Source organism: Cylas formicarius, unplaced genomic scaffold (genome assembly GCF_029955315.1).
Source record: "Cylas formicarius isolate icCylForm1 unplaced genomic scaffold, icCylForm1.1 PGA_scaffold_10__41_contigs__length_53128322, whole genome shotgun sequence".
Lineage (NCBI taxonomy): Eukaryota > Metazoa > Arthropoda > Insecta > Coleoptera > Brentidae > Cylas > Cylas formicarius.
The window spans coordinates 38,933,326-38,957,798 of NW_026844214.1; the positions used below are offsets into that span (position 1 = coordinate 38,933,326).

The 24,473-nt window shown below is 32.0% G+C and overlaps 3 protein-coding genes across 4 annotated transcripts in view; 2 read left to right on the forward strand and 1 right to left on the reverse strand.

The window, feature by feature from the left end:
- Positions 1 to 37: 37 nt before the first annotated feature.
- LOC132702870 (ADP-ribosylation factor-like protein 2) lies at positions 38 to 1,142 on the reverse strand. Its single transcript, XM_060671713.1, has 5 exons — positions 987 to 1,142; positions 791 to 901; positions 564 to 726; positions 378 to 458; positions 38 to 263 (listed from the first exon to the last, which is right to left on the reverse strand). The coding sequence occupies exons 1-5, from the start codon at positions 1,049 to 1,051 to the stop codon at positions 129 to 131; spliced, it is 555 nt and encodes a 184-aa protein (XP_060527696.1). The 5' UTR covers positions 1,052 to 1,142; the 3' UTR covers positions 38 to 128.
- A 2,833-nt stretch (positions 1,143 to 3,975) lies between these two features.
- LOC132708256 (uncharacterized) lies at positions 3,976 to 4,762 on the forward strand. Of its 2 annotated transcripts, XM_060680452.1 has the most exons (3): positions 3,976 to 4,154; positions 4,213 to 4,626; positions 4,677 to 4,762. In XM_060680452.1, coding segments are annotated over exons 1-3 (534 nt in total). In that variant the 5' UTR covers positions 3,976 to 4,035; the 3' UTR covers positions 4,678 to 4,762. The 2 variants fall into 2 exon arrangements, with proteins under 2 accessions (XP_060536435.1, XP_060536434.1); XM_060680451.1 differs by having other exon boundaries at positions 4,213 to 4,762.
- Positions 4,763 to 13,140: 8,378 nt separating this feature from the next.
- LOC132707915 (uncharacterized) overlaps positions 13,141 to 24,473 on the forward strand; it is a 257,931-nt gene continuing 246,598 nt past the window's right edge. The window contains exon 1 of the mRNA XM_060679941.1: positions 13,141 to 13,400. The gene's annotated coding sequence lies outside the window, so the exon portion shown is untranslated. The remainder of the gene's footprint in view (positions 13,401 to 24,473) is intronic.

Sequence of the window (24,473 nt, forward strand, 5' to 3'; positions counted from 1 at the left end):
CTATACTTCCCCCCAATGCAGTAAGCACAATTTTTGATTTAAGACTTTATTAAAAATAAATATGGAAACATTTTCAAATCACAGAGTCAATAATTTTTAAGATGCATGAAAAAAAAATTGAAAATATTTTAATCCAAAGTAAAAATTCTAGCCGCGATATCATTAATGAGCCAATCAATACCTGCTAACAAGTTTTCACTAGTAACTGCACTACAAGAAACAATCTTCCAATGATGAGTTTTAATTTTTTCCAATTCAAGAATCTAAAATAAAAGTTAAACAGTACATTAAGCAACTATATTTTTGAGTTTTTTTAGAAACAAAAATCAAACCAGTACACAAATGAACATCAATATCACTTGTTTTACTAATATTACCTCTTTAAGTTCATCCATACTGCAGGCCCCAGGCAAGTCCTGTTTGTTTGCAAAAACAAGTAAGGTTGCACCAGCTAATCTCTAAAACCAAATATTACTCTAATGTAATAGAAATGTCTGCAAATATAATTTGATTGCAAAAAGCAATCACTTAAAATAACAAATATTATTATAAATTTAGCACACCTCCTCTTGAAGTAGTACATGCAGTTCTTTCCTGCAGTCCTCTAATCGTCGTTTGTCTGCACTGTCAACAACCCATATCAGACCATCTGTGCATTCGAAATAGTTCCTCCAATAAGATCTTAATGATTTTTGGCCCCCGACATCCCACATATTTAGTTTAAAGCTAAAACAAATCAGTTGCTCCCAGGTAAAATTGTAACCAATATCTTTAAGAATTTTACAGGTACCTTCTATGTTCCAAAGTTTTGATATTAAACCCTAATGTTGGTGAAATTGTGTCAATGGGTTCACCATTAAATCTTTTAAGAATCGTAGTCTTTCCTGCATTGTCTAAACCCCTAGAAATATAGTCAAGGAATAGTGATGAGAAAAAATTGAAAGAAGAAAAGTAATTTCCCAATACTCGAATTGAATTAAGGATACAGTATTAAAATTCTCATTTCTTTCTCTTTTTGTTTCATTTTTTTCAAAACTGTTAAGAATCCCATTGTTCTTTATTCTTTTAATCTGCTTATAAAGTAAGACTTTAATTTTAATTCTATCAAAACAAATATTATGGTTACTTTGTTTTCTTCTTCTTGTTTCACAGATCACAGATGTTCTTGGTATTATTATTTTTCTATACTCTCGATTGTATGGGTTGTGAGTAGAAGCGTAATTCGTGGCGGAAGTTGCTCCTGCGCGCTTTTAATCTTGCTTTTAAGTTTAAGCGGCGGTTGATAGGCATGGATGTTGCGTAGAAGCAGGAGGAAAATTTACTCCAAATTTTTGTTTTACTGGAGGAATTTTTTAGTTTTTATATTGCATTTGTATTGCATTATGTTAAGAATTTGCTTTTATTGCGCTTTACCATTATCAAAAAACAAGTAGCTTTCGTTTGTGGTGCGGCTGCCAGGACCTTGGTAAATATTTGTTATTGTTATTCGTCTATCAATTATTTTAATATCTTTAGACGTCAATACAGATTTTTCATATAATTGAAAGTATAGGCATTTATGTGCGGCAAGTGGTGGCATTTCTTTCTTTCAATTATTTTTGAACTTTACATTCAATGTTTGAATCCATCTTCTTCGTGTTCCATACATTTTTGGGCATACTTTAAAACGCTACTTGCTGTGCTGTGAAATGGCCGTCCATGGATATTATATGTTATATGCTTGTTGCGTAAATAAATTGTTATAATACTTAATATCGAAAATCTTCAGCTGGTTTATATCTTAAGTTTCGTTTTAATTTATATGAGAGTAAAGGACAGGATCCTACTTATTACTACAAATAAAACTCCCAAACTTTCAACCGATTTAAAAAGGAACCTTGACACCCTGTATTTTGAAATCAACGATTGAGTAATGTAGTAGTGTCAAATAGTATGTGCTCCAAGATAGAGGCTTAAAAAGAGTACACTCTGAAAATATTTAGGCGCTTCACAAAAAAGTAAGTCGTAAGTAAGTGGAAATGTAAGATATGTGTAAAATATGGAATAATTTTATATAATAGCATTAAATTATTCGAATTCAACGATAAAATTTAATATTTAACGTCGTCGTAAATTTTCTGGGAAATTGATTTACTTTATTTATTATGTGCCTTGGTTGTTTGCATTTTTGCCGTTTTTTTTTTTGTCAAAAAAGCCCCTCATTGGAAAATTTGTGTTTGCGGTCAAAAGTGTAAGGGGCATACACGGGGTAAGTGTTGCTTTAGGTACAAGTTGATTTAAAAGATCCAAAGGTGGTTTATATAGGATTCCCACTCACAAAGTTGTATAATTTCTTCTTTCAATACTTTGCCCTTTCAAGAAATGACAGGATTTTTTCAGCAAGGTTTTCCATGCCTTAACTTCTTTTTATCTGATTTGGAGATATTTGGAGAAATTACTACCGTAAAAATGCCCCATCCAATCTTATTGACGATTTATCAGGGGACATGTTTATTCTTCAATGCCGCACGATCTTGTTGTTGGAAAGCCAGAATTTGCAATACCAGGTGTCATTGGTTAAAAACGAGATTTTAAATCTTGCGCACGCGCATGTTGACTTGAACTCAACATTATTTTCATAGTTGCTTTATAAGTTCCAGTATATCTCTAGTAGCTGTGTGGGAATTACCGAATTATCAACTAATTATTATTCTACCAATCAAAATATTGCGAGTGTCATTTGCGCCAATGTCAAACAGAATTTGTGTCTGCGGCAGAAAACGCGGAAAGGAACCCATAACAATTACAGTAACAACATGCAAAAATAAGCATGATCTTCAAAAATCCGCAGACGATAAAAATTCATCGCAAAATGTCACCATTCGTGCCAATCCAGAAAATGCGACGCAATTTAAGAATTTAGAAAAAGCAAATAATAAACCAAACTCTGAAGAACCTAACGCTATTGAGAACGCTTATAACACACCACTGCCGATTACTGAAATGAATCAAACTAATGAAACAATCCAGCAAAGTGTCAAAGTTACTACCGATGACAGAAAAGAGGAGGAACCTGAACTTAATATTGAGGAAAGTACTTATATCTAACACAAAATGGCTGACCTATGCAATGTTTTAATAATAATAAAATCTCACGAATCAATCAATCACCTGTTTGTTGCTTTATATCTGTATTATAATGGGTATTTTCAAAAATATGGACCTACTTTTGGTCGGAGAGGCTGTTAAAAAAGTACACAAACACACTAAAATAGTCTAAATAATTATAATTGTTTGTACATTAGCATTACATTTTGAAGCAACTTGATATAAGTCACTATCCTTATACCGTGAAATTGTAGCAGTTGTAGTTGAACAACGTATATGTTTTATTTTTTTACTTCTTAATTAACTTGAGCTTTAAAAGAAACGGTTCAATCAGTACGATAAATGCCAGTTCCATGATTTTCAAATCCTTAAAGGTTTTAAATTAAAATTTGGCATTCTAGCACAAAGAAACTGGGCGATGTATACAACAAATTGTCTTTGTTAAGGCTGAGGCGCAAAAGATAGGAAAATTTAGAGCAGATTTCAAAAATGTTTGATTTAAAAAAAGGTGACGATCAAATCTGAATACACTGCTTTTTCATCAACGATAATACTAATCCCAAATTGAATTGGTGTTCAATAGAAGAGAAAAAATACACAAAGATCTCCAGTGTATATTTTTATATTTAAATAAAATGGTCTTTCCAATTAAATAAAGGGAGTGGCAAGAACAATTTCATTCCTAAATAAACTTTTTATAACGATAGGACATTTACTGGAACAATAAAATAGTGTATTACATATTTTTTAAAATTTTTGATTACGTTCTGCCATTTTGTGTCATATCCAGGACAAAAATATACACTTTTGGTGTATATTTTTGCTAATATCCTGTTCACATCAATCGATATAGCTGGTAATTTGTAGAAAAATGGTTACATAGTTAGCGTCAAAGATATATATTCGGTAACCGAAACTGCAGTAAATACGCTGCCATTTTTTGAATCGATGTATTGGGGAAAGTATAATGCAAACAGGATCTATAGGCAATTTTGTATCGAGGATGCGAACATAGAGAAATGTGCGATAGAAATCTATGTTTTCGAAAAGCATTTCAGCGACTGCAAGTATTAATGCAATTTAGACAAGTTGCATAAATATGCCTGGTATATACCCTTTTTTTAGGAACAAAATGGAGAACGGAAATAACAGTATGTGCGGAATTTCGGAGGAAACGCAAAATCTAAAAATGATCGGCAAAGCTGCGTTTCCAACTTGCTGCGATGAACATATTATGCAGCAAATGGTAAAAGCCGATCAAGTTTTCAAAATATGTGATTATTTAAACGACAACGAGGGAGCGTCAAATGTTGCGAAGAGAACTCGAAGATTATGTGCCACAACGCTGCAAATTATAAACGAATGTTTAACGAATCAGAAAATTTTAGAAAGTTTTGTCAAGGGCTCCTTTCAAAACGCCTTGGATCTGCACTTGGCGGTTTTGGATAACACTTATGACCGTACGACTGAAAAATCGATCGACATAAGACCTTCTAGCCGTTCCGTCGACATTCAGAAGAATTTTCGAAGGAAGAAATGGTACGACATATTCCTGACATGCTTAGGACTTAAAGAGGAATTTGAAGAAGAACTATTTATTCACAGGAACGTAATTTCAACTGAGCTAAGCGATATTTCAAAATATTTGAGGATATAATGGTCAATAAATGGTGACAGCGGCTTGAAAGTCTTGTCAGATATTTCGTAAAACAGCAAACGTCAAAATTAAGTTCATGAAAAGAGCTTTTAGATAAGCTCCCCCTAGTTGAGGTTGTTTGTTCTTGGCACAAAGTTAATTCAGACCTCCATTTTTACTTCTCCTTTTGATTGTTTTTACAGTCCAATACCTACGAGAAAAATGAGAGTTAATTTCTGACTACACTAAAATTCCTTTCTTAAAATCAGTATTAATTACGTTCATGACGTCTCAATAGATTCTTATTAACATTCTTATCACTAATTCCATAGAAGAGCACTTTCATTTTATAACTTAAGAATCACTGGGCATTAAATAAAAATGACGAATTCCAATATAATTACTCCAAATCAAAAATTACGTCGTAGTTTTAGTTACTATCTGCACTATTACCAGTAACAGCGATCAAATTCCTTATATTAATGCCAATGAAGCACATTACAGATCGGAACAAATGGAGTTTGATCACTAGTGTAAATATTACATTACACATCACTCATGATCAATTTCTGACCCATTTATTCTCCATTACGATTACCGTCCTTCTTTTTACTCCCCCTCGTCGGCGGCTTTATGTCACAATTTATCTTGGTGCGAAGTGTGATTTTTTTTTTTTTTGAAAAAAATCGTGGATTTAGAGTTAAATTCAAATCATTATTGCAAAAGAAACGAACTGGGAAATAAATTGAAGGGTTGGGTAGAAATTGAGAAATAGTTGAAAGAAAAGTTAATAAGAAAATCTTGTTTTTCTTATCTTAAATTTTGTGTTACATTTGAAAGTAAAAAAAAACGAACTTATACCCAATCATAAGACATTTAATATATTTTTCTACTCCCGTCGGTAAAATACCTAGTTACCCACCGATCTAGCGTGCAGGAAGCGCCACTTTACCACGTCAGTTTCCTTTCCCACGAAACCGAGCCACTTCGAATATTTCCGAGCTCCCACAATTTTCTCATAGTCAAAAACGTTTGCAAAATGTACATGTTTTATAGTCAATAACTATTTCAAAATAAAAGCTTGAACAAATAAAACGTTTGAGATTGAGAAACACAATTGTGACGTTTGATTATAACGAAGAAAATAATTGTTTGGATGAAGCCATATTTAAAATCAAGACCACTTTAAGAAACAATGGTTCATCACATTACAAAAGATGTAAAGTAAAAAATTAACTTTCAAAAAGGTTAAATTAAATTAGAACAAGAAATATTCAGATTTTCACAGTTATTTATTATTTTGTGACAGCTGTGGTAATAGATTCTTAATTACCGGTGTAGGGTTATAAATTTAAATTTAACAACGGCTACGCATTTAAATCCAATTTGTCATTGGTCACCATTTTGTTCGTGCAAGGATAGCGAACTTAATAGTGGACTGTATGAAAGTTGTTGCACTAACAAACTTGAATCCTTCGATTAGATAACAGCGTTACCATTAGTACTTAAGCACATAATATGAATTGAAATTTGCTGCTTTAAACTTAGGATGTCGTTATGTATTGGGGGTAATTTAGCTTTTGACCTAGTCTTTTTTTTAATTTTATCTTTTAGTTAGTGCGATATTTACGTTATCGACTTAGTTATAAGTTATGCCAAGCGCAGCAGGTAATTTTACAATTTGTCATATAAATATCGGATCATTTACGGCACATTTCAATAAATTTAAAGATTACATTAGGGGCGAAAATTATGAAATGATTAGTATCAGTGAGACATGCCTTAAACCGCATATATTTAGTGATTTAGTGCATATAGAAAATTGCAAAATGTATAGAACTGATAGGTTGGTGGATAGGCGTGGCAGTTTACATAAAAACAAACATTCCTTGCGAAACACTAGCATATTATGATACTTTAGAATGTTTATGGCTTAAAACTAAAGTCAATAAGGAAATTATCTCTATCGGCTGTGTTTTTAAACCTCCTAAATTTCATTCAATCACATTTCTTAATGAATTTGAGAATATATTAATCGATGTCTTACCACAAACAGATAAACTGATCTGTATTGGAGATTTTAATTTAGATCTTTTCAATCCAAACAACCCCGTCGTTTCAGCAAACAACAGTATTTTGGAGATTTTCGGTTTGGTTCAAGTTATTGACGTGCCTACGCGTATTTCTAATACAACACTCACACTAATTGATCATATAATTCTTTCAGAACACTGCTCCGTTGTGGGAACGGTGCAGTGTCGATTGATATATCGGATCACGAACTCGTTTTTGCTGAGTTAACTTTACAATCACAGCATCTGCAAGCTCCACCCCGTACATTTAGGGATCTAAAGAATGTTAATCTCACTCTCTTGTATGACCAATTACAGTCGCTTCCGTGGCGAAACATATATGATATTGATAATATTGACGATAAGTTAACCTTTTCCAATGATAATATTAACACAATACAAAAGTCTCAGAAATTTTACAAGTATGACAATTAAAAAGGAAAAAAGGCCTATATGCTACATGTGTTAAATTGTAGCTCGAAAAAAGTGTGGAAATCTTTAAAAAATCTTAATATTATTAGCACAAAGGAAAAATCAAATATTCTACCTCAACTCCGTAAGGTTAATGATATCAATAAGTACTTCATTAATATAATATCGGAATATTATCATAACCCAATTGGCTTGACTGGTTCGAAGCAGAAATTTTGTCCTATCACAGAGACTGATGTGTCGAAATTTTTATGCAACATTAAGTCCAGAGCAGTCGGAGCAGATGGTTTACATGTGAACTTTCTAATCTTTTGTTGTCCATTTATTCTTAAATATATCTGCCACATCGTTAATTTTTGTATCAATAATTCAGTTTTTCCTTCCGCGTGGAAGATATCATATATTGTGCCTCTTTCTAAAACAAAGTCCCACAAGTTATAGTGAATTATGCCCTATTAACATTTTGTCTGTAATTTCCAAAATTCGGGAAAATGTTATTAAAACGCAATTTTTCGATCATTTGGAGAAAAATCGTATCGGGCCGCGAAAGCCTTAACCAATTTATTAAAAATCGTATTCTTCCTGAAACTCAGTCTGGCTTCAGGAAGGGTCACAGTGGTGCAACTGCTCTCCTAAACGTCACTGATAATTTATTCCGCACAATTGACGAAGCCAAATGTACCATCTTGGTCATTTGGATTGGATTACTCTAAGGCATTTGATACTTTGAATCACCATACTTTGCTAACTATTCTAAAATCCATAGGGCTTGATGAGGGTGCTGTCGAATTTATGGGGACCTAGTTACTACACAAAAAGTGGTGTAAATGGACAGCAATCAGACTGCCGTGCTATAATATCTGGGATGCCTCAAGGCTCCATTCTGGGGCCAATTTTATACTGTATATATACGTCCGCGTTTCCTAGCTTTATACAGAATTGCAAAACCCAAATGTATGCAGATGATACACAACTTTATTACTCATTTTCGCGAGATAAAACTTTGGAAAGCTATCAAATCATAAATAATGATCTAGAAATCACTAACAGGGTGTCCCTAGAACATTCACTCCATCTAAATCCAAGCAATGTTCTTTGGTAGGTCCGTGGATGTTGATGGATTATCGCAACTAGTTGAAATAAAAATATCGAATGTGTGCATTCCTCTGAAAACGGAGGCAAAAAACCTTGGGCTAATGTTGCACGTTGCACAATCTATTAAAAAATCCATTGCTCACTTAAAATGCTTATATGGTTCTAAAAATATTTTAAATCAATAAAAAAAGGTCCTGTGTGATTCGATAGTTTTATCTTCTTTCAACCACTGTGATGTGGTCTATGGCCCATGCCTGACAGCGGCTGCCTCAGAACGGATTCAAAAAATCCAAAAATACTGTCTAAGATTCATTTTTGGGATTCAACGCGGCAGGCCTGTTAGTCATAAACTGATGGAAGTCCGATGGCTTAATATGAAAAATCGACGATATCTTCATAAATGTAATCTTTATAACAAAACTATAAGATTGAAGTCTCCACGTTATCTTTTCAAAAAAATCGGCTTTCACACAGACGTTCACAATTTAAATTTAAGCTTTAAAGGCCTGCTCACCCCTCGATGTCACACCTCTGGAATTTTTGAAAGATCCTTTACATATCTAAAACATATAATGTATTGGATCAGTCTTTTAAATTGCTAAACAATAGCAATATTTAACTAATGTCTACTGTAAACTATTTCCAAAGTGTAAGTCCCTCTATTTGCACAGATCGTATTTATTTTTTTATGTGTATTTTTCCTGCCTAGCGTTGCTACCTTCTTCTTAGGATAGGTTTAAAAACGGAGGCACGAAATATGTTATTTTGTATATCCGAACCAAGTCTTTTTCATTGTATATCAATACGTGAATAAAATTATTATTATTATTATTAAGTGATAGATTCGAATATCTCATTTTATTAATCTCCATAGTTTCCAACAAATTTAGTTTTTTGCTTTTTGTTTCATTATATAAAATATCAAAATTATCGCCAAACTTGTGTATTTCTGTATTTAAATGAATGCCATGGTTAGAATCCGAACTTTTATTTTTATATGCTCTTTTATATTCGTTAATGCGTTCCTTAAATGTTCCACCTGTATGTCCGATATAAATTTTGGCATATGATCCACATTTCAGCTTGTAGGCTCCGTGCTTATGAGTTTTTCGTGATTTAGTTTTATTCTTTTTAAAATATTTTCCACTGGTGTTTTCAGTTTTAAAAGCATCTTAAGACCAAATTTATATAGATGTTTCGAAATTTTCTTGCTAGGTTCTCCTATGTATTTTATACTTTTATAAATTTTGGGATCGGTACTTAATATTGGATAGAGTTCTGAGTTATTTGAAACTGTTTTTTAGTTATAATCTTATCTATCAAAGAGGGTTCGTAATCATTGTTTAATGCTGTTGGTTTTATAATATTTATATAATTCTTTTTCAAAAATTTCTGTGGAAAGTGATATATTATGTGGTCTGTGGATCGAAGAATAAAAGGCAGCCATTTTGTGTGTGTGAGGGTGATTTGAGTTATTCTGACTTACTGCGTCCGTGTGTCAGGGTTAGTTTCCATTCTATGATAAATTTTATACGGTTGTGTATAGAGTTAACATTTACTACGAACATATGCCCAATGTCAAGACATATATATGATATAAAAAGGACTGCAGTTGTCTTTCCGTTCCAGTGAAATAAGCAAAGATACGTATCTATATCACCAAAGAAATCTTTTCCTCCCAGGATATTTTCCACATGAAATTTTCAGCAAGTAGTGGACTAAGTGGGTTTCCCATAATTAATGCTTCTTTGAGAATATAAAATTGACTGTCTCAGCATATCTACCAGCAGAAACCTAATGATGATAATGAACTTTATAGAAAATATTTAATCTTCCAATCAAAGTGTCGAAATAGATAAAATTACTATTCATATTCAAGTTGTCAATATTATCAGAGGACAGAGAGGACCCAAATAAAAACCAAGGACAATTTAAGTTGTCCAAGTCTTATATTAACAGCTCTTACTTTTCACAAAACCAATATTTTAGCAAACGAATGAGTACAAAAAATGGAAGGATATTTGGGTATGATTTAACAAAAAAATTATGCCAGAAACTAAAGTATATCGAATATGGTTTTACACTAAAACACGGAGGGATTACTCGATATTCATATTAAATTTATTTACGTTGAAAATTTTCACACTGTAATATATTTTTTGAAAGAGAAAGAGACTAAAATTTATCTTTATAAAATTGGTAACAGTTTTGGTGTAATTAATAGTATGTCAGGTTGCTATGCTACTTCATCGTATTGTAAGAAATGAGATTAGCCTGATCAAAATAAGGAAAATCATGGCGAGAAAAAATAGGAAAAACAACGTTTGAATAATGTGTGTAATTGATAAGTTAGACAAAAATAAAATATACCGCAAGGAATTCAACAGATATAGTTATAGAAACAATTTCTTGAAAATCATAAACGCTTTTGAGGGTTTCTTGGAAATCTACAATGAAATGGAATTTAAACCGCCAAGAAATATCCAAATTTTACCACTTGACTTTCAAAAAGTCGCTATTCTCACCAAAAATAAGTAAAGGTAGAAGTAATACAAAAAACACGTGAAATCGAAACAATTCCTCCACATTGGCGTGAGCGTTTATGCGAGGGCATATTAAAAAAGACATTTCTTACAAACCTTAAAGCTGTTGTTAAAAAAGGAACTATTCGTTATTGTATGGGTAATGTTTAATGTATAGTCGGTAGTCTTGGAGACGAGTAAATAACGTAAACGTCTCTTAAAAACAAAAAATTGTACCATAACATCGTAATGGCGTCACGCGTCATCATCCTCGTCTAAACATAACCTGACACTAATACCAACTTAAAACTCTATGGTCCTTTTTCGTATTTTAAAACGTAAAAATTGGGCATATAAATGAAATATTAGTGAGACAATTTTTTAACGAATATTGTTTTAAGTTTCTAATTAACCTATGCTTCTGCTTTTACATAAAAATATTTTTTTGGGTATACTGCCGTCATAAGCCAAACCCCCGTATAACTAACAAAAATGAAATATTTTACTTTATTCGGCCTTTCAATCTACCATGCTTTTAACGTAAAAATAAGCTAAAATACAAAGTTACGGTGATTTTGCATAGTAAGTTGATGCAATTTTTACGTGTGTCACTTTGTTTTTACACTATAGTTGTTATTTTGGTGCATTCTGAAGTGAAAGAATTGACAATAGTTTAGTAAATAATTGACAGGTAAGTGAATGATTATAATAACTAATAATAATAATGAGCGGCAAAGTACTTTGTCGCTCGCTCCTCACAAAAGTGCCACACTGTGCTCTCGTAAAATGCCCTGGAAAAGGATGGTGCAACTTTACATTCAAAACAGTAAATTAGAAAATGGAAAAAATAATACATCGGCAAGCCAAATCCCTTCTAAATCACCCGAGACCCGAAAAGAAATTGAATCAAATTTTCAAATGCAATAATCATCTTATAGCTTTGAAATTCCGGTATTTCCAAGTAAATATTCTTAGGAGAACATTATTTACAAAGAAGATATGATACGTGAAATATTTCCTATAATTGTAGTTGCGGCGGAAGAACCTGTACAAACTACAAGGATAAAGCGTGTGGCAAATAATTTAAAGAAATAATCATTATTTGAATTTGAATTTGAATAATGAAAACCTTAAAACACCTGAATTAGTTCAAAACCGAGGGGATACAACGAACAATAGAAAAGTTTCTTCTTCACACGATGACTATGTACCAGGTCCGACCAAACAACTTCAGGTATAAATTTATCAAAAATGACTTTTGGTTGGTTGATAATTTTAGACAAGTCTTTTTATTGATATTCAAGAAAATAGTGCGGAATATATTGAGTTCTATTATTTCGAACCTGGTCATACATTTGTAAGTGCCGATGACTACCACCATCAAATAGAACTCTCTATGAGGGGAAATATATATGATTTAACTTTGCTCATGCCATTAAAAATGTTAATAATGGTAAATCTGAAGTAACGCAAATGAATGGCAATAAGTTTTTATATAAAATGAACAAGCTTATACCTAGACTGTTGCTGCATGACATGGTTCAGCTAAAGGAGCAGAAGGACAGTCAGTTTCTAAAGGTAAGAAATTAATGCTATCCCGATGTTTCTTTAATGATGAGTTTATAGGATTGGATTTCTAACACCAAAAATCTATAAATTGGCCAAATTAAAACCAAATCGGGATTCTTCCCATGAAAAATTTACTCGTTTTTAAAATTTTTATCTATTTTGTTTATATAATACATTTAGAAAATAACATCGAAACAATTCCATCGCTCTTGATTATATAGCCTATGGTATAAAAAGATAACATTTCCTTAATTTTATTGTTTTTTGCTTGTATAAACCGTTAAGTCTGGATTAATTTAGAGCAACTCTTGATGAACCAGTCCTTACTCGTATAGACTGACATTTCCAGCTTTTATTACGCATGCATTTGCTAAATATTTTCTGTTAATTTTTTAATGTCAATTATATACTTTAACGATCCTACATGTGAGTTCGAACCCTGCAAACTTGCGAGTTTATAGTTTCTTGGAATACCGTCGTTTAAGTTAAATCGATTTCTGAATCTTTAACGAGTCAATTAATGGCTGTCACGTATTGCAGACGGCCAATGAAATTCGCGAAACTTCAATTAATAAATTAAAAATTATTAAGCACTCAGCGCCCGTTAAAAATAGCCTATATATTCTTGCGTCGTAATAATACCTTCGAGTGAAAATCGAGGGCATGCGTACCAGACGGAATTTCCAACTTCGGAAAATTCGAATCCTGCGGCCAGTTTACGCGAGCATCCCGGCCGAGGAAGTTAGGATTAAGCGCCGAGCGGAAAAACTAGCTTACGAAAATACGCGGCACTTGACTGATAAAATTGTTCGGAAAAGTTTTCCGTCGGAAATTGTCTAGGCCGAGGGGATTTATTTACGTCGCAGTTCGACGCCGGTTAACTAAGTGGTTGGGTGACATGAGTGATGTTTGGTGATTGTTTTCCTTTTTTTCTTTTTTGTACAAATTTATTGTGTGCGATTGGAACTTTAACTATAAGTCCGGAAGGTAAGTAAACTTACGCGATGTCTTGTGAAATTAACGACCCATCGTCGCTACGCCGATTCAGGATGGTGCGCAGTATTTTGCCTCCAATCTTTGTGATTGCTAAAACATCATGGTTTCTTTTCACAATGATGTTACCTTTCGTTTCAGTTTTGTTTGATAAGTGTTTCCCAAGGGCCAACACAAGCAACGATGCGAGAGGATTATCGGAATAATAACGCAATTACATGATTCCTTCAGAGTATCTATTTAGTAATAATGTTTTCGAAAAACACTGAAAAAAATTGAAAATTGTTGATACGCGTCGGACGAGTTCGAGATGACTGAATTGAAATATTTTTCCTTACAAGAAAACAAGACTTCACTTTGATTCTCACCTAACCTATGTACTTGCCACCTATTCCTACGTAACATGAAGATTTAGAAAAGTATTTTCCATAGGTCTCGTCCGTTTATGTTTGCATTTGCTCCTTGATGCCTGAACTATAGTGTTGGGTGTCGGGGTAACTCATATATTAATTTATTTAAATTGCAAATACAAATCCTTAAAATAATATTTTTGTAATATAATACAGCTAAATATTAAATATATAATATAATATATATATATATATATATATATATATATATATATATATATATATATATATATATATATATATATATATATATATATATATATATATATATATATATATATATATATATATATATATATATATATATATATGTTCGAACAGTGTTCGAAGTGTTTTCGGAGCGCGAGCATTGAAGATGCCAAGTGAGATTTTGGCGAAACGTCTGCAGGATTCCAGTCGGATGCAAGATTTGCAGGATTCCAGTCGGATGCAGGATTCCAGTCGGAGTTAAACGAGCGAACGGATGATATCCCGGAATATAGTGTCATCACATTTTTCCATCCGTGAATCAATACGTGAGAATATATATATATATATATATATATATATATATATATATATATATATATATATATATATATATATATATATATATATATATATATATATATATATATATATATATATATATATATATATATATATATATATATATATATATATATATATATATATATATATATATATATAATATTTAGCTGTCTAATAGGTTAACTACTAATAGATGTGAGCTACTTTGTTACTAAGACTCAATTTTGAAAAACAAAAGGTTTATCTTGACTATGAAACGTCGCAATTTGCGCATTGTTTAATGAAAGAGTTTTAAATAAATAATAAATTTATTGAAAACTGGAATTGTATTTATTTATACTTAGTTAAACACTTGTTATTATCTTTTTCAATTAATTTCCGAAGAAATTTACAAATGTCATATAACTCTTATACCACTCATAAAAATTCATTGGGCAAAAAAAATAATAATATTGTCTGAGAATGCAATGAACGAATAAAATTCGGTAATTCCTCAAAATCCTAGTTATCTTTAAAATTTTTCCAAAATGATATAGGGGGTAGCCCCCACCGTTATCCGCTTTGTTTTTTAGTTCAATTTATTTCAAAGGATACAATTTGTGAGTGCAATAGTGCACATGCGTTAAACACAACCAACCACTACTGCACGCCAAGTTAGCCTTGTATCATTTATTTTGGTATCGTTCGATTTTAGGTGCTGGCATTGGCATAGTATTTTTTCAAGTTTGTGTCATTTTTTTAATGTTTGTAGTTCATAATTCAGGTTTATTTAAATTCATCTTTGACGATTTCCTACAATTGTTATGTTTTAACAGGCGGTCAATAAAAATCTTAAATCTTATTATTATATTATTTAAATAGATCCAGCAGAAGAAACGAGATGCGATAAAGAATTTTTTAAATTCCAATAATGAAGTTTAGATTCTAAAAAATGATAACTTGTTGTTTAATGGCTTGAGTGAAAACTAAAACTGTCAGCTGCATAAAAAGCTTACTAAGACACTCGTCAAACCGATGGACAATTTTAAAGAATATGCTACAAATTTATTTTTGAATTCGAAATAGTTCGTGAATAGTTCATGATTTTTCCCTGTATGATAAGCTGTAAAATATCATATTTTGCATTATTAATGTTTTGATTTTATCGATGTTTATGTTAATCCCATAGTTATTGCCACTTTGTCTACCAGTGTGTGCAGAACGTTGACGTCGGTCTACCATCGACGACTCGAAATTTTGCTGACTCCATCTGTTTGCAAAATATCGAAGTCATATAAAACAGTAATTTAATATATAGGAACGTCGAGACCTTCATTACCAAAAAAATCGCAGTTCCGCTGCAACCACTGCAGTTTCAATTTCCAGACTAAATCTCAAGGATTCCCTTTCCTCTAAAATACTTGGCGCCGCAAACAAAATTAAAAGAAACGAGATACATTGCAATGCTGGATACGCTTCCTGCGAATATATGCTTTACGGTCAGCGCTCTCCTAAACTCGGACCTAAATGGCATGTTATCTGGATTTATTATCTCGCATTGTCCATTAAATTCCCATTCTTTGCCTACTGGCCGGTGCGCCGATCCGATTTCGGCTTTATTTTCTTGTAATTACTCAGATTTTTTTTTGTTACAATTGCGTATTAGCATTTCTGTTTTTAATTTGAATCGTACCATTTCGGTTTCGCTTGAAAATTTAGCCAGTCAAGTTCTTATTTTACACAAATTACTTGGTAAAGTGAAGGGAAACATTTTATCTTTAAAAAAAAGTAGATCTTGTGTAGAATACGCAGCAACCACCTTTAAATCAGAGTAGCACTTCTTTTTTTATTTGGATAGAGTGGAATGGAAAATGATTTTTTTCAACTGCCCAATTTTGGAGCGGTTGGTGGCAAATTGGATTCGCATCATCAAACGAACACTTCTGAAAGGCTTTGGAAGAGCTTCCCAGGACTATGAAAAACTTGAAAGGATTCGTTGCGATTGCCAAGCTTTGACCAATTCGCCAACGTTGACATATGTTTCTGAAGATATCTCAAATATATATCTGTTGTCACCCAAAATGTTTTTCTAAGACGAGGAAATCGGTGTAGTAGATTTAGATAATATTGAAGCAACAAATATTCAGAAAAAATATTAATACAATTAATACATGGGATAATTGATTTTGAGCCAAAGGAAGAAAATGTCAAAAACTGGCATGGTGAGTAGAAGGTATTCCTCGTAAAGATGGAAAACCCATAGTTGTAATCTTCCGTTCATTTAAAACCTCTCATCCAAAAGTTGTAGCTTAATAAGTTTGCCAAAATCGAAGATAAAAAGGCAATGACCGGATCCAAACAGTTTTCTGGTTCCTATTTCTTTATGCAGTACGCGCGATTTTGTTAATAGCATATCTATTTTAGAATATCAGAAATTTTGACAGATGCGAAAATGGTTAAGTCGGTAAAATTTTACTAGCCACACCAGATTTTTGAGATGATTTGAATACACAGGAGAGGGGCATTTTCTGTAAAGCCTTGTCCTTTTTAAATTTATTCAAAGACTTTTATACGATCATGGTGAAAGCATCACTTCGAGCAAACTTTAGGAAATATAGTGGTTGAAATATAGAAGTTGAATCAGATTATTATTTAGGATTAGTTGGCATTCTTGTGGTTACTACATTAAATATTTTTACATTGATTTTGTAAAATTTTATAGTTTTTGGCCCTAAACTTAAATCAAAAACATGAAAGGTCAATGTGCCGTTAGTGTTTTTGAGATTCCAATACAAGCATTATCCAAGTCCTAGCTCGAAGAACTAGCTTACAATATTCGATAGTTTCAAATATTTTTTTTGGTTCACCTATTAAAGTCACACAGGAATTAAAAACCATACGAAGTACTTATTCAAGCAAATAATATTGTCAAGTCTAGTAGCCACAGAGTAATAAAATTTTAACAATTTAACCCTCCGATAACGACAATTTAGTTTTGTACAGAGAATCACAAGGTAAATTGTTTTTACACTATCCTTAATGCAATTTAATGAGAATACAGTTGTTTATTCAAATCTACAAATATGGATTATTGAGAGTATGATTAACGTGGCAATTACGGTTACTTTATATTTCTTAAACCATTTTAATTAGCTACTCTTCTGGGGTGACTATACAGCTATAGGTTCCGTTAATCAGAATTATATGGTGAATTATACATTTTAATTTTTTGGCTGTTTTTCAGTGCGTATAAATTGTACTTCTCGATTATCCGAGATATAATTCTTCGATACGGCGTTTATTGTCGATCAGTCCGGAATGGCCATTGTAACAGCAAAATTTAATATCGACGGAATTCCTTGAAAAGAATTTCCGCTACAGATTTATCAAGTGCCGGACTAGTGATTGAAATATTTGGAATTCTTTTTCGAGAATCCGTGATGTACATCTCAAAGTCAAAATAACGGTCGTTCCAAACTCGAGGCGTTGCAACGAGTGCAAAATCTCTTCTGCATGGTTTCCTGTAAATTACACACAGGATATACTGACTAAGTTTAATCTCGAAGTTTTATATATTTATTTATTAAAATTTATATATTAAAAAGTATTACATTTATGAGTTTTCGATGACTTAACTTTAAATGGTATTGTATGATTGCCAACTTTTTTGACCCAAGAAAAAATAAAGCAAATGTATAACTGCATTTTCGTAAAGTGTACTCGTATCGGACTGCATAATTTGCACATTTTCTTGATTAAAAATATGTTTATTGTAAATTTTTTGTAAATTAGTCTGCGTGTTTAATTTAAATTTTAATACTGATTTTCGTTTTATGCAACATTATCACAAACATGGTTTTGTTCTACTATATAAAAAATAATACTCTCGTCTACTCTTGTTCAGGATTTGACTTTCGCTAAATTCAAAAATATTTCCATGTGCCTTCGTTTCCGATTTGAATGGTAAAAAAATGTTTGTAGTTATTGAACATATTCAAAGGGTAAATGCATTCCAACTGCAGATGATACTTTCATTTTAGATCATTTCGCTAAAATCTATAACATCGAATAATGGCAACTTAACGCTTTATGGACCCGTAAAGAAAGGAAAGCAAATTTCTCTCTTCCGCTTCGGCTTTTATTCTCCTTATCGACAAGTTAAACTTTAAGAAGCTGCATCACTTAGTAATTCCATTTAGCGGACGTTTTGCCCTGAATCGGGAATAACGTCTGCGACAGATATTAACTTTATGACAAATTTGAAACTTTAAAGGTATTAAGGAACGTATTTAGTGACTAACAAAATTAATATTGCCAAAATTATACAGCTATAAATTTTAGAAACATGTTCATATTTTCCCAAATTTACCGAAAACTAATGTGCAGCTTTGAAATAACAATCAAATATTCTAGGTGTTATTATACATAATTTTAAGGAACATCTACTATTTACAAATATTCTAGATTCCTGTGTCAGTTGTTTATAAATCAAACTTGCTGACATTTCACCTTCTGAGCTTAACTGAAACTGTTTGAAGGGGGCGCAGCTAGAGGAACGTTAACATCGCGGATTACTGATTTCCATATAGGTAAAACGAAAAGTAAAAAGAGTTGCGGCGAACATTGTTTTGTTGCTTCGGATTTTTCTTTGGTAGGAGAATTGATTATATGTAAAAATTTTAGTTTTATCGAATAAGATTTGAGTCTGGTTTCATGATTGCGGCAGCTGCTGCTTTAAACCTAGTTGATATTTTTCGTCCTGTGTTTCCGATGTATTCTTTGGCGTTCTGCATGAAATGCTGTAGACTTCTGGGTATCTCAAACGGAATGTTGTCTTTAACGTTGTATTAGAAAATAATAATAAATATTTAACATTTGTCCAAAAATCTCGCAACATGTTGAGTACGTCGAAGACAAAATTTAGTTTGTGATACCAGGAGTTTACAGCAACTAGATTCAAACAACATGAAAGAGCCTTAAGATTACCACAAATAAACTTATCAGCAGTTGCCGAACACAACCATGAAACCGAACATTATATCTTATTCGATAAAACTAAAATTCTTAGATATAATTAATTCTTGTATCAAACAAAAATCCAAAAGCCTCTAAGCAACAATCTTAACTACAATTCAGGTCTTTCTTTTCCTTTCACCAATATCATCGGTTTATTATTTATGTTTTCTCATCTCACTGCCTGACTACCTTCTGTCGAATCGTGTTTTGCTTTTATAGATCGCAGGACCTTCAGCGTTGGGTGTCGAATATTCGAGTTGGCTCTGGAAAGACGGCCTCTGTAATCAATCGCTTATTGTTCATTTTGAAGGCTAAACTGTCTAAAGTAGTTTCGTGGTTTTATGAAAGATCAAATCACACAATATAAGCATTGCTTTCCTATGTGCTACTGACAGGTGAATAAGTTAGCCGCTAGCGTATTTGGACTGGAATATTAATGATATTTCATATCTGGTATTCCCTTTAGTGATATTGTAGGTTAGGTCGTACGGAACAGCAATCGATTTAAGACAACACTACTCATAAACTTAATCTAACTTAATACTTAAACGTAACCTATATTAATGCTACTCATATGTAGTTCTTAATATGCATATGTCCTTAATAACGTTATCCAAATAAGGGATGAACCACAAGCTACCAAAACGGCCAAGTTAAGTAAAGAAGTACAGACATAAAAAAATTCAGAAAAACGAATCGAACTTCAAGTATTTCTTTTGTTTATAATAGCTCAGAAGCTCAGAAGAAATACCCCTCATTACTCATTACTGAATACCTCTGAACAAGTCAATAACATAAATATTGCGTTCATTTTTTAGTATTGTGCTACTAATAAACAGTTTTGTTTAAGTTTTAACAAACATTGTTGGACATTTTTTTATTGTAGTCATTAATTAAAAATTCCAATTAAGCGTAGCCGGTTCCGTACTTAATTAATTGGGTTTAATATTCTGGTGCCGCGAATTGAAACAAAACTTCAATTTGGGACAATTTAAATATTTTAAACTCGGCATCCAAATACGGCGTTGTGTTGCGAGCGTGATAACCAGTTGGGCAACAATAAACCGCTGGGAAACTGGATGATATGCAAATAACGGTCATATTAACATACAAACTATTTATAGAGTGGGGTTACTATCGGAATTGGACCGATTTAATGGCGCCTAGTAATTTAAATCTCTGATTAGGTCGAGTAAAATTGAAAAGATACTTGGAAAAGACGTAATTAAATTTATGGCTTTACAGGTGATATGGAGTGATAAATCGCAAAGATTTATGCAGAGTATAACTGAATAAGAAATGTAAAGAAGGATAATCTATCTTGTTGTAAATCTGTTCTTTGACTCGAGTATCATAAGGCCTTCGTGCACTGAGGATGAAGTGGTAAAACGTCGAAATAAAGATGCAGAAAAAAATAAAATTTGTTTCTTGGTGTTCCTTGACTAAAATATTTTTCACAGTAGTCAATCAGATGAGATAAAATCAGTTATACGTAATTTCGGGATCACCGATTTATATATTCATTCTTAATTATTCAGAGTATGAGTAGCACATGAAAAATAAATAAAATATTGATATCGGGTAAAAATGTGGATTGTGTAGGTAAATTAGGAAATTACTACCAAAATAATTTGGTAAAAATTAAAAAAAAAATCGTACTGCATCAACATATTACTAGTTTGGCATATTTTTGCATATTTCATATGATTTTTTGTCACTTCATCAGCATGCTCTAGACAGCGACTTCTGTTGGTTTTATACGTCGCACTTATTTGCAAGATGTTGACATTTTGATTTCTCTCATTTACCAAGTTTATCCATAAATGTTGTTTGATTAGTTCTATTTAAAGCAGGTCCTGAAGTCACACAAATTGACCAACTAACGTTTCGTTTTCAATAACCATATCGTTTACAGCCAGCCATCGCATACCCAAATAGGCGTTGCTAATATTAATTAATTCCACATTAATAGACCATATTAGGCCACATTAATTTAATCAGTTGATTTTAAATTATATATGAACTACCTGTCTATTTGGGGTCGAAGTGTCAATAAATAGTTACCGATTCCTCGACCAAAATACTGCATTGAAGTCCGTTTTAGAAATTATCGTTCATTTCTCACGTGCAATACAATTAATTAATGTGCTTTCTTCTCTATTGATTATTTGTAAATCAGGCGCTCATATTATCTGGCCTGCCTAAAAAGACAATAATAACATTGATTCAAGACAAAGATATACTCATAAATAAAAAATACACTAATTATCCTAGTTTGAGACATGTCTTGGAGAGGGAAAATTGGTTGAATGTGTACATTGCAAACGATGTCAACGCTGGCATGGAAAATTTTATTAATAAATTAAAGACATATTAATTAATTAATTATATAGAGACTCAGTTAAGAACCCGAACAACTAATTATTAAAAAGCAGTTACAACAGTTATAAAAATAAATTGCGGGTGCAAATAAAAAATGTTAAGCGTAAAACATGTACAAAATCAAATTAATAAAAATCAAACTTCTTCGTCTGCGTTAAGGAATTGTGTCACCTCCAAACCTAAAACACAGATTAGACAGATAATAAGTGAAAACAATAAGAAAATAACAGATAGATTAAAAATTGCGAACGAGTTTAATAAATTTTATATTGAACTGGGTACAAAGCTGGCAGAAAAAATAGAACCACTCCCTAATTATCGAAATGATTTTCCCATGCTGGCAAATACAATGCTCTTATGTAACGTAGATGTACAGGAAATTGAAAAAGTTATAAAAAAACTGCAAACGAAAAAAGCTCCTGGATGGGACTGTATTTGAAGCGAGACACTAAGAGAGATTTCTTTTCAAATATGCGAACCCCTAACGTTTCTTATAAATAAATGTTTTGAGAGTGGATATTTTCCTTGGCATTATTAAGCTATTATATAAAAATGACAACAAAGAAAAAGTTGAAAATTATCGTCCAATATCAATACTTTCAGTGTTTTCTAAAATTTTTGAACGGGTACTTATAACGAGGATTGTTAAATTTCTTGATAAATTCAATACAATCTCAGACTTTCAATTTGGATTTCGAAAAGGGAAGTCAACACATGATGCTATCAAATCTGTAACATCCCAAATATACGACTCATTAGATTCAAGTAACACTTGCATGTGCGTTTTTTAGATTTAAGCAAAGCTTTTGATACTGTTTGCCACAATAAGTTATTTGATAAACTAAACCGTTGTGGACTGAGAGGGAGAATATTTGAGTTGCTGCGTAGTTATTTGTTCAATCGTAAACAGTGCATAAGCATAGACGGTGTTTTGAGCGATATGAAGACAGCAACACGTGGCGTACCACAGGGTACAGTTCTCGGACCGATACTGTTTACGATATACGTAAATGATATGTTAAATTTAGACATCAATAGTACAGTTTTCAGTTTTGTTGATGACACTGTAATTTTTGGAAGGACAAAAACATGGCAATTGTTAAAGTTACAAATTGAGCAAGACTTAAAGACTCTCAAAAAGTGGTATCAGTACAATAACCCTACATTGAATTTACAGAAGACCAAATACCTACCTTTCTCATCCTACAAAAATCAGCTGCCAAACATCGGAAACCTAACAGTTGAAATGACAGAAATTCCGCAAGTAACATCGTTTAATTATCTTGGTATTACTATTGACTGCCAGCTCAAGTGGAATCTGCAAATTAAATCTATAGTAGAAAAAATCAGACCACTTCTATCAAAATTTAATTACCTAGATTTTTTAAGCCGAAATCAATTGGAAAACCTATATATGTCATTAGTACAAACTCACCTCTTCTATGGCATCCTGGGTTGGGGCGGTCTCTGAAAATCACCTGAAAAATTTAAATATGTTGCAAAAGTGGTTTCTAAAAATAATTTATAGCAAACAAAAAACTTACCAATCGGACCTACTGTTTGAGGAGAATGAAATTCTCGATATACGTCACTTATACTGCTTTAGTATATTAAAAGACATCCAAAAAAGAAAAATTCTTGTTCTTAATGCTAATCACACTTATCATACCCGGAACAGACAAAACAAGGACGTCTATCCCACAGTAAGAACAAAAACACACGGACAACGATCATATACCTATTTCTCACCTAGGTTATATAACATGTTACCAGCATATATAAGAGAACAAACCATCTTTACGATATTTAAAAAAGATGTCAAAATATGGATGTTTCAGACGGGCAGACGACTTTTTGATGACCTCATTAACTTAAAATATCAAAGGTAAATAAGACTTGAATTATATTTAATCAAGCATAGTTTTTTTTTACCTAAATCATAAATTATGTATATACACATGCCTAGTGGGTTAATGGTTTTTTTCTACTCCCGTCTGTAAAATACTTAATTACCCACCGATTTAGCGTGCGGGAAGCGTCATTTTACCACGTCAGTTTGTTTAATTTTTGCTTACATGTATGAGTAGATATTATATTACTATAAATGTAACAAGCAGATTCTTTGCCTCGTTGTTATATATATATTATATATATATATATATATATATATATATATATATATATATATATATATATATATATATATATATATATATATATATATATATATATATATATATATATATATATAATGTTATTATTATTATTATTATATTGATTTATTAATTCCACACTCGATTGTTAGGTGCTATTTTTTGGAATTAATTTAAAAACATGTGCTTTTGCAACCAATTTTAAAATAATGTTCTATTGTTCATGTTAATTTTAAGGTGACTTTCAAACATATTAATTTGAAATGCATTTGTTAGTTAAACCACAGATTCGCCCTTTACTTAAAATTAAAAAAAATTTCATACACGTCTCTTTCCTCATTGCGATTTATTACAAGCAATACTATCAATACTGATCGATCAAAATAACAGTAACGTGATTTCATGTGTTCGATATTTTTGGTATAGATTTAAGATTCTTTCATTTTATTTTCTTGATTCATACTTGCCTTGTTTACTGCATTATTAGGTCTAATTTGTAAGTCGGTTTCTAAGATAATTTAATGTGGTTATTTGCTCAATAATTTGTTGTACACATCTGTCGAGTTGAGTTTGTTTATGTTGCAAATTGGCTTCAC

What these genes read in the sequence shown, in the direction of transcription:
- LOC132702870 (XM_060671713.1), bottom strand. Translation starts at nt 1,051, where the DNA reads ATGGGATTCTTAACAGTTTTGAAAAAAATGAAACAAAAAGAGAAAGAA. An exon ending in GAAATGAGAATTTTAATACT is followed by an intron (nt 902 to 986) that starts GTATCCTTAATT and finishes CTATATTTCTAG; the next exon opens with GGGTTTAGACAATGCAGGAA. An exon ending in AAAACTTTGGAACATAGAAG is followed by an intron (nt 727 to 790) that starts GTACCTGTAAAA and finishes GATTTGTTTTAG; the next exon opens with CTTTAAACTAAATATGTGGG.
- LOC132708256 (XM_060680451.1), top strand. Translation starts at nt 4,036, where the DNA reads ATGTATTGGGGAAAGTATAATGCAAACAGGATCTATAGGCAATTTTGT. An exon ending in AAGCATTTCAGCGACTGCAA is followed by an intron (nt 4,155 to 4,212) that starts GTATTAATGCAA and finishes CCCTTTTTTTAG; the next exon opens with GAACAAAATGGAGAACGGAA.